The 9,924-nt window shown below is 43.5% G+C and overlaps 1 protein-coding gene across 1 annotated transcript in view; it reads left to right on the top strand.

Moving 5' to 3' along the window:
- The window catches only part of LOC306915731 (voltage-gated delayed rectifier potassium channel KCNH4-like), a 111,051-nt gene that overhangs the window by 75,626 nt on the left and 25,501 nt on the right, over positions 1 to 9,924 (top strand). The window contains exons 11-13 of the mRNA XM_079493304.1: positions 5,210 to 5,417; positions 8,794 to 8,988; positions 9,690 to 9,889. Of these exons, the coding sequence (XP_079349430.1) occupies positions 5,210 to 5,417; positions 8,794 to 8,988; positions 9,690 to 9,889 (603 nt within the window). The remainder of the gene's footprint in view (positions 1 to 5,209; positions 5,418 to 8,793; positions 8,989 to 9,689; positions 9,890 to 9,924) is intronic.

Raw genomic sequence — 9,924 nt, 5'->3', positions numbered from 1 at the left:
GTTGAGCAGCCTGTGGTGCAGTTTACAGTTCATATTGCTCGGTCCCGGCTTATCGCTGCTTGCAGCAATCTTTTCCCTTTTTGAGTGGTGTAAACCACTCCTACGACTGGCTTTGTTAGTTTACGTGTCTGTCTGTCTGTCTGTCTGTTCGTACCAAAAAATGAGCACGGTTGCTATGGTCACCCAGTTCACACGGGTGTGATTTCATTACGTCAGACATTACGTCAGACCACAGCTGATCAGTCTATATACTGTAAGACCTTACACCACTCAGTTCACACAGGTGTGATTTTTTTCCTACTAACAGGGTATTTCTGCATTGCAGTATTGATGCTTTTGACAGGCTGTCACATCATCAATTTAAAGGTGTAAAAGAGAGTGGGTGAAATCATTTTTAGTGTAAGCTAGTGAAGCTATAACACACTTTAGTAGTAGAACAATGGAACCGTTTTGGACATAATCGTCTCTGTCAAGTGGAAACCTCATATTATGAGGTTTCCACTTGACAGAGACGACGTATGAAATATATCTTCATATTTGTTCGTAAACGATTGCTCTATTTCACAGTGTCACAGTGTTGAGTAAGAGTAGTGGAATTAGCCGATTAACAAGCTTAGTTCTATTTTTGCTACTCATTAAAAACCTTTGAAAGTGTAAGTGGTTGAGTATGTGTGGGTTTTTCAACTATTGAACCAATGGAAAGTATTACAGTAACAAGAGATTGCGACTAATTAACTACATTGGATCCATTGGCCCTTTTCTTCCCCCCAGTATTCACCTGCAATCATATATGTGACTAAATTTGACTGAGGGACTGCCATTGGATTTTTTTGAATTTTCGTTTTTTCATGTCATGTGAAAGCAGGGAATGACCCTCCAGTTTTGGAGATATGGCTTATAGAGTAATGTCTTGCAGAAAACAGCGAGTTGAGAAAACAGGCTTGAAAGGATCACTTCTGTGGACTCTAACATTACACCTAGCTACATGTTTAAGCATCTATTTCATATTTACATGTCGATTTCAGCTCTGACACTTATTTCAGACATGCTCTAGGATGTGAAGAGTCTGCCTGTGCAGAAAAAAAAGTTTTTCTCCTCTGGTGAAAAGCTGGAATTTGCACGATGGCAGTCTCTCAGTCAAATCTGGTCACATATACTGTGCATGAAGTGGTAGTACCAATGTAATGGGAATATGAGATAATGTAAGAGTGACATGGTGGACAGCTAGGGCTCAACGCCTTTTCAGCAGCCTGATGGCCTGGCTGTCCTCAAAGGGCTTGACAGAATAGAAAGCATCGTATTACACACATTATCATGTGAAGCCACATGTTCGCCATAATTGCACCACAAATTACTAATAAATTGAACCACACCACACCAACCCACATGGAGTTGACAGAGGTACCACACACACACACACACGCACACGCACACACACACCTGGCTGTGACAGATAGCAAGTGTCAATGACGCTCATGTCAGTGATGTGCGTCATGTTGACGCCACTCTGGCGCAATGAGCTGCATGAGCTGCTTGAGCTCTTGAACTTGGCATCATATACTGTAGAACAAGGTACCTTTGTACCATTGTTCTCTCTCTTCGTCGCTTTTTTGAAATATTCTTTGACATACAGGGATCCAGTATAGAGATCTAAACCCAACCAGCAGCAATGATTCGCCACGCAACTCCTTGCAACATGCAACTACTTGCAACCATTATCCTTTATCCCCAATGGCAGTTGCAAGGAGTTGCAACTGGTGTGTTGGGCTTTAGAACTGGAGTGATATGTGACCATTTCTGACAGAGGCTAAGTCATTGATTTATTTTATTTTCTTTTTATTTTCTTTTTTTTTCACGTCATGTGAAAGCATGGAATCATAGCTTCCAATTGACATTGCTTGTTCAGTTTGACCCACCCGTTTTGGAGATATGGCTTATAATAGAGTAATGTTTTGCAGAAAACAGCGAGTTGAGAAAAAAGGCTTGAAAGGTTCACTTTTGTGGACTCTTAACATTACACCTTTCATCTTTACATGTCGATTTCATCCCTGACATTTATTTCAGACATGCTATGTGAAGAGTCTATTAGACTATTAACTCATTTTGGATTTAAAACAAAACAACAGTTTTTCTCCTCTCCTGAACAGTTAGTATTGCCGCCATGACTGTCTCTGTATCAAAAAAGAGTCACATATGTTCTTATTATTTAGTAGTCAAACAAGTTAACGAACACTGTATACACACTGTGGTTGACCTCATCAATGCTTGCCTTGGATTCCCTGTAGACATTGTGTGTTGGACTGTTGGTATGGTCTGTGCCCTGCTTAGGCCTACTGTAGATGCTTGAAAATAGAACCGTGCTCTGAAAGGGCAAGTTTTGACGGGCCCACTTGGCGCCTCCAGTGTCTCTCCAGCTGTTCAAAACAATGGGTCTGTTTCTGGACACAGGTGTCTGACTTTGTGTGTCAGGACCTTTAGTCTGTTCAGTCAGTGATGTCATGTACAGTAGGTTGATCAGTATAATCAGACTTTCAATTGATCATCCACATCCACTTTAGGAGTGCAGTGAGTCGATGTGAGGAAAGAACTGAATCTGTTTTACTGTTTTTCTGCCATGCAACAAATGACAAAGATAGACATTCCAATGTGGCACAGCACGCTTGTATATTGTCTGTTTTTGAAAAATACAGAATTAAATTGAAAAATATAAACTAATAAGCAGTCACAGGCACAGCCGAAATCTTTGCTTGTCCTTGAATGGTATCAAACTTAGCTAATTAGCTGAAGACAAAAGTTATCCAAAGGCATTTTTTTCTCAAAAAGTTGCAACCGATTCCTGCTGGGCCCTCGAATTGAATGAAAAAAGCATTTAATAGTACTAAGTGGCGCTGGCAATAAGAACGTCCATTTTTCTGCTGTTTGCACGGCTTGTCGTCTGAACAGGCTGCAGCCGCTCAGAAGTATAGCAGTTCAATGACTAATGACTTACTTTAATGACTATAGCCAACACTAGTCTGCCAGCCACTGTCCTGTCCTCAGAGATTTTCATTTGATCTTCTCCAAGGTGTGTGTGTGTGTGTGTGTGTGTGTGTGTGTGTGTGTGTGTGTGTGTGTGTGTGTGTGTGTGTGTGTGTGTGTGTGTGTGTGTGTGTGTGTGTGTGTGTGTGTGTGTGTGTGTGTGTGTGTGTGTGTGTGTGTGTGCGTGATCGCACATGTGTGTAGTGAAACTGTAGCTTATGTCTCACCTTAAAACAACCCAAAAGGCATCCAGTTTCCAGAACATATTTCGCTTTCCTTTCTCTCTGCTTCTTTTAATGTACACAATAACATTTTTGTTGTTCCTTTCCCTTCTGGTTATTACCCTGCCACTGCCTGGGGGGGTACTGTTTTTTTTTTTATCCAATTTGTCCGCTTGTTAGCTGTTTTATGGGAAAACGGCTGCAAGGGAAGACTTGAAACTTTCAAGAAAGGCCCCTTTATTATTACCTGATTCATTTGGGTATAATTGATATCAGCATATTTACAGACTGTTTAAATATATTGACATTTTTACTATCAACGACTAATGGGAATGTAGTACATGTATTCGGCTTTCATTTGGCGACCGTGAAATTTCAAACTCAATGTCATCTAGGGGTGACATTGTTGTGCTTGGCAGTTGGCACCTCTGCCTACAAATCCCATTTCCCAATAGAGACTGATAATATCTCAAACGGACCCAATCAAACTTCTCTTCCACGCTGTCCCTTCTTCCAGGGGTCGTCGCCATGCTGTGGTAAAATATTTTTTACCACATACAAAATGAGAATATGACAATAATATCATATGCTATAGCCCTGAATGACCATAACAGGTCTGTAACTCTTGACTGTTCAAATGGGCCCTTATGGGTCCATTTGGTTCCATTTGTACACTCTTAGAGTTAAGGGGTCCTTGCAAATTGATGAAGAGCATTGAGGTTCACCCTCATTTGCAATGCTGGTCTTTGTTTTAGAACACTCTAAACAAAAATCGAATGGAAGCCAAGTCTATGGACTTTTACTGTTTGTTTAGGGCAGCAGTTACAGTTGGGTGCCACCGATATTGTCCCTTATCATTTGACCCATTTAGGCCTGACCTCAAAATTTAAAAAAATCCTGCTAAATCCTCCAGTTTTCTGAAATAAATATTTTCACGATTTTTCAAAAATAGCAGATCTACAAAATTTAAAAAAATCCTGCTAAATCCTCCAGTTTTCTGAAATAAATATTTTCACGATTTTTCAAAAATAGCAGATCTACAAGCTCATAGCTTGTAGATCTGCTATTTTTCAATAGCTAAATTATAACATAATGTTTAAAACACCAAAAGGGGTTCCCGCCCAAAATGGGTTAACTGTCCTTTTGCGCAGATCACGCAAACCTCAGCAAAAAGAAAAGGACAATATCGATGGCCTCCAACTGTACACATTGACGACGTGAGACGCCATGTGGCCAATTACGTCTTATGACTGATTTTGTTTTACACAATAACACACACTGCATCCATGTCTCGTACCGTATAGCTCTCAAGAGTTCAATTATTGTTAAACATCTGCATTACGTAATTAGTGTGGTTGCCTATAGCCAGGCAAGTAGACTATTGTTGCATTATTGCACTAATCGTGCAATAATGCTGTATCCTCCCCTCCTATTGGCCAACAATTCGGAACTCTTCCCAAGGCATTTGTGCGCTTTGCCCTACAATTTACAATTTACAATTTAGGCATTTAGCAGACGCTCTTAATCCAGAGCGACTTACATTAAGCAAGAACAAAAAGCATGGGAATACATCACATATGTAAAATGCATTTATCGCGAAACATGCGTAAGCTAAGAACGTAACTACAACATATCTATATAATGACACTATACATATAAACTATAACTAGAACATATCTATATAATGACACTATACATATAAACTATACATATATGCTATACTATGCTGTACATATATACTATGAAGTGCTATGACTACATACAATGCACTTATTGTGCTGTCTACATGACATGCTATAAGTCTGTTTCAAATGCTATATAAGCCCTCATCTGATTGGACAGTATACGATGTTCCTATAGAGACACTGTAGGCACCCACACTCGCACTTCCGCACAATTAGAGAATTTAGAGCACTTGTTATTTTGGTTTTGGTAAAAAACTATGCATGCTTGTTGTTCCACCCCTGCAGACGTCCCTGGTCCACCTCCTGAAGACGGTGCGTCTGCTCCGGCTACTGCGCCTGCTGCAGAAGCTGGACCGCTACTCGCAGTACAGCGCCATGGTGCTGACCCTGCTCATGTCCATGTTTGCCCTGCTGGCCCACTGGATGGCCTGCATCTGGTACATCATCGGACGCAAGGAGATGGAGGTCAACGACTCAGACACCTGGGACATAGGTGGGTGATGCGACTATCGATTATTTATCAGCAGTGTAAAGTAAACCAAGTACTGTACTTTAAACTTTAGTTTAGCATTCTCACTCCTCCCAACTCGTTGCCACATATGGACGCCTGGTCACGTGGTCAGGACCAATTGGCATCACTTTTTGAGTGGTGTAAACCACTCCTACGACTGGCTTTGTTAGTTTACGTGTCTGTCTGTCTGTCTGTCTGTGCTCAAAAAATGAGCATGGTTGCTACGGTCACCCAGTTCACCCGGGTGTGATTTCATTACGTCAGACATTACGTCAGACCACAGCTGATCAGGCTATATAAGACCTTACACCACTCGGGTGTGATTTTATTTTTATACACTTGGTAGTGGGAAGCTCTTTAGTTTCATTTTCCAACAGGTCCAATACTGTGCTGACATGTGGCTGATGACAGAATGTGAGAACAAAGGCACTGTTGCCACAATGTAACCACCTTAAGCCCTGTTATATACTTCATCGTGTGACTGTGTTGCGCAAAAAGACGATCTTGTTATTCTAGTTTTAGTTTTTTAGAAGAAAAGATAAGGGAAAATGTGCCCAAAAAGGGGATCACCGGGTTCAAAGTGGTTAAAAACATTGAAAACAATAGAAAAATATTGAACAGAAGGCAGTTCTGACGGGGATCACTTACGATCAATAGTACACTTGCTTTGAAAACGGGTGCCCTCGGCACCATCATCGGACATGTAAGGTACCTGACCAGGCATCAAAATATCATATTAATAGTTGTAGTGAGAATGTGTTGTGGGGATTCCCCTGGCACGTGCCGGAGGACAAGAGGTTGGGGTTGTCATTTTATTTTCCAGTCCCATGCCACCATTGTTCCGGGTATATTGACAATGTTTCTGGCGCAATGCAGCATGGGACAAAATGAAATGAAAACGAGAAAGAAAAGGCAATGTCACTGTGTCCTTATGTGGTTGACATGCTGACTGGCAGAGACACCAGGGTTGTATTTGCTCATTAATACAAAGATAAACGGGAATGTTTGCAGTTGAGACTAGCCTGACACTTTTTACTTCATTATTCAGACTGAAAGCCCTTTCCACAACAGCAGTTTCTGGGATGGGGTTGCCAGAGCGGCAGTCTCTGGCAATTGGTTCACACCAACCAATCAAAATAGTAACAAAGCTGATTACGTTGTTGTCAATGTGGCTAATCCGGTTGCTAACCAAACAAACATGGTCAATGAGCGCTATACTAGCATTTAAACAAACACAGTAAAACATGTCGTTTCTGTAAAGAAACTATTTATCATAGGGTGCTTTAATAGCCAGATCGGTGCGGTCGCAAGTTACCACAGTATGGGCAGCCATGTTTGTTGTTTGACGTCATCGAGTTGAAACGGCGCTGATTGGCCGTAGCCGCGGACCGGTATCAGATTTTCAACCAAGGCTGCCATAGAGTCACCAGACCTGAATTGCCCAGAACATATTTTTTAATGGGCATGGCTAGCGATTCAGGGGCTGGAAATTGAGACAGATTAAGTCATAAGCAGGAACTGGGGATGGCAATGAAGGACCGGGAAGTCTGGCATGGCATTGTGAAATCCATGATCTCAAAAATGGTCTGGTAACATTCAGTCTTAACTGGCCACGTAGGCCGGACCCTAACCTAAGTCAGTCGGACTAACGGGATGTCGGACTTATGGGCAGTCCCCGAACTTCTAAGAGTAGGCCAGGATAAAACACACACAGGATATATGGCTTTGATGGGATTTCATATACTGCAACAGCAGGTGGTGGCGTGTGGCTCGGTCCAGAACAAAGTTATTTTACACTGGTCTCTGGGCAGAGGGAGAAGGTTTTTGATCTAAAACTGCTCCACCGTTCCCTCTCTAGGGAAGGGACAGAATTCATCTATTACTTAGCAGCTGGTTGCAGAGGTCAGAGGATATTTCTTCATATACCGTTATAGAGTATCATAGGAATTGAACCTTAACATGTAATTAATGACTACATAAAGTAGCCCCCGCACTGCCGTGGACTCCCGGAGATCTGGGCGTGAATCATAGCTTTTGAGTCAGGCTCCTTACAGAGCGAGCAGATCGACTACTTTTTTTAAATTAATGGCAGCCAGCAAAGCGCGAGCACATGGCAAAATGAGGAGATTTGTTTTTTTGCTCACTTGGACCTCGGCTATAAATAGTTATGGGATAACGCCACGGGAAGCTTGCACTGCGCCGGCCGTACACGGCAGCCTGATCAGGCCTCGGGGCTCTAATGATATCGGATCAAAAGTCTCGCATGTTGAGACTGAGCATGTTTTCTGCTGGTGTTGCTGCTTAGACATGCTTTAACAAGCAGGTCAGTGAGGTCTGTCTTTTCTTATTTCTGACCTGGCTGTGTGTAAACAGACTAAATACCAAGCGCTTGCAGTAAATACTGCACAGTGTATTGTAGTGTACATATAATTATACCAAATCCCCAAAATGTTTTCCTTACATCCGACACAAATAAACAGAGACATCCCACCCATGCATCATTGCATGCATGCACATGCGCACGCGCGCACACACACACACACACACACACACACGCACACACACACGCACGTGCACGTGTGTGTGTGTGCACTCACGCGCATATGTTTGTGTGTTCGTCCACTGAGACATTAGGTCATACCTGCTAATTAGCTTGAGGCCTTTATTCGTCCCTGGCGGACACAATCTAATTTCGCCCTGTCCCACGCAGGCAGCCATGCCACTCTCCTGACTCTGACTCCGTCTGTGGTTGGCTGGTATAGCTGCAGGCCAGCTGGCCTGCTGCCAGCCTCCTCCAACTCAGTGCTTCCCAGCCCCTCCCTCCTCCCTTCTTACTTCTGAGAAAATCCCCCCCTGTCCCCCCGGCCCCACAGACACGTTTAAAATGGAATGATTATATCACAATGACTACTGTACATGTGGGAGTTGGTACAGGTCACAGGTTTTCAAAGCGGGGGCTGAGGACCCCAGGGAGGCTTTCAGGGGGTGCCTGGAGGGGCCAATAATTCATATACCGGTGTATATATACACTACAGTATATACTTGCAGTGCACAAGATTGCCGCCCTGGTGCACTGCAAGTAATGTCTTCTAGTATTTGCTGCATATCACCTCCACCATCAACCCTCTCTTTTGGGTCACTTTCCATTGTACTAGAGCAGCGTTTAGTTGTGTTTGAGTCAGATGATGCTAGTGTTTCTCTCCTTCGGTGCACACACTTGGAACAGATTTGGAGTAACTTGTTAAAGGTTGGTCATTTACAGATGGCAGATGTTTCAGGCAGCTAGAACTCTAACCTTCTAACTCTAACCCCCCTGCCTCTCTCTCTCTCTCTCTCTCTGTGTCTCTCTCTACCCAAGGCTGGCTGCACGAGCTAGGCAAGCGCCTGGAGACTCCCTACGCCAACAGCACCATCGGAGGTCCTTCGGTTCGGAGCTCTTACATCGCTGCCCTCTACTTCACCCTCAGCAGCCTGACCAGCGTGGGCTTCGGCAACGTGTGCGCCAACACGGACGCCGAGAAGATCTTCTCCATCTGCACCATGCTCATAGGCGGTGAGTCTGGTGTCTTCGGGGCGTCCACCGCGCTCCCAGGCACCCTGGCACCGAGCACACCCTTGGCACCTGCCGCCTCCGTTTTCTTTGGCACAGCGGAGGCGGAAGAACTCTGCAGGGGCGTAGGTGGGCTGATTTGGCTGGCCTTCTGAGAGACAGCTTGTGGAAAAGGGTACACTGCTGTCTCTTAAAATCAATAAAGGGATTAATATTCAAAGCTGAGGAGGTGGTTATTAGTGCAGCAGCCCAGAAGATAATCTGTGTATATGGTTTTCATTTTATCAAAAGAAGAAAAAAAGAAAATCCCCAGGACAACATGCTGTGCTGCAGCGGTTCCCACACTTTTCAGCTCAATAACCAAAAGATAAATATGACCAAAACTGACCTACAAAACTTGAAAGATACGTTATGAATTTAACACATGAAGCCTATTCCCTTTTGTTTGGAAACCACTGCTGTACTGTGCCTGCACAACCGCTGTATCATGTGGAACAGTGTCAAATTATTTCACTTCACTTCGTTTCATTTTGTTTCATGCCACCCTCTCATTGTGATCATAATATTAACTGAGTTAATTAACCCAGCACTCAGCTGAAAATAATGTGACATTTGTTAGGTTATTGACCTGTATTTCATTCAGTTTGTTTTCATAATATAGACTTGAATGACTTTCAAAATGACTTCTCTCTCGTCTCGTGTAGCACTGATGCACGCCGTGGTCTTTGGCAACGTGACGGCCATCATCCAGCGCATGTACTCGCGCCGTTCACTGTACCACACACGCATGAAGGACCTGAAGGACTTCATCCGCGTGCACCGGCTGCCACAGCAGCTGAAACAGCGCATGTTGGAGTACTTCCAGACCACATGGTCTGTCAACAACGGCATCGATGCCAATGAGGTAGGGGCTCCAAGATTGTTCTTGCTTTTGAATGT

The sequence above is a fragment of the Electrona antarctica genome (assembly GCF_951216825.1).
Source record: "Electrona antarctica genome assembly, chromosome: 22".
In the NCBI taxonomy this organism is placed as follows: Eukaryota; Metazoa; Chordata; class Actinopteri; order Myctophiformes; family Myctophidae; genus Electrona; species Electrona antarctica.
This window is presented reverse-complemented; position numbering and strand designations above follow the sequence as displayed.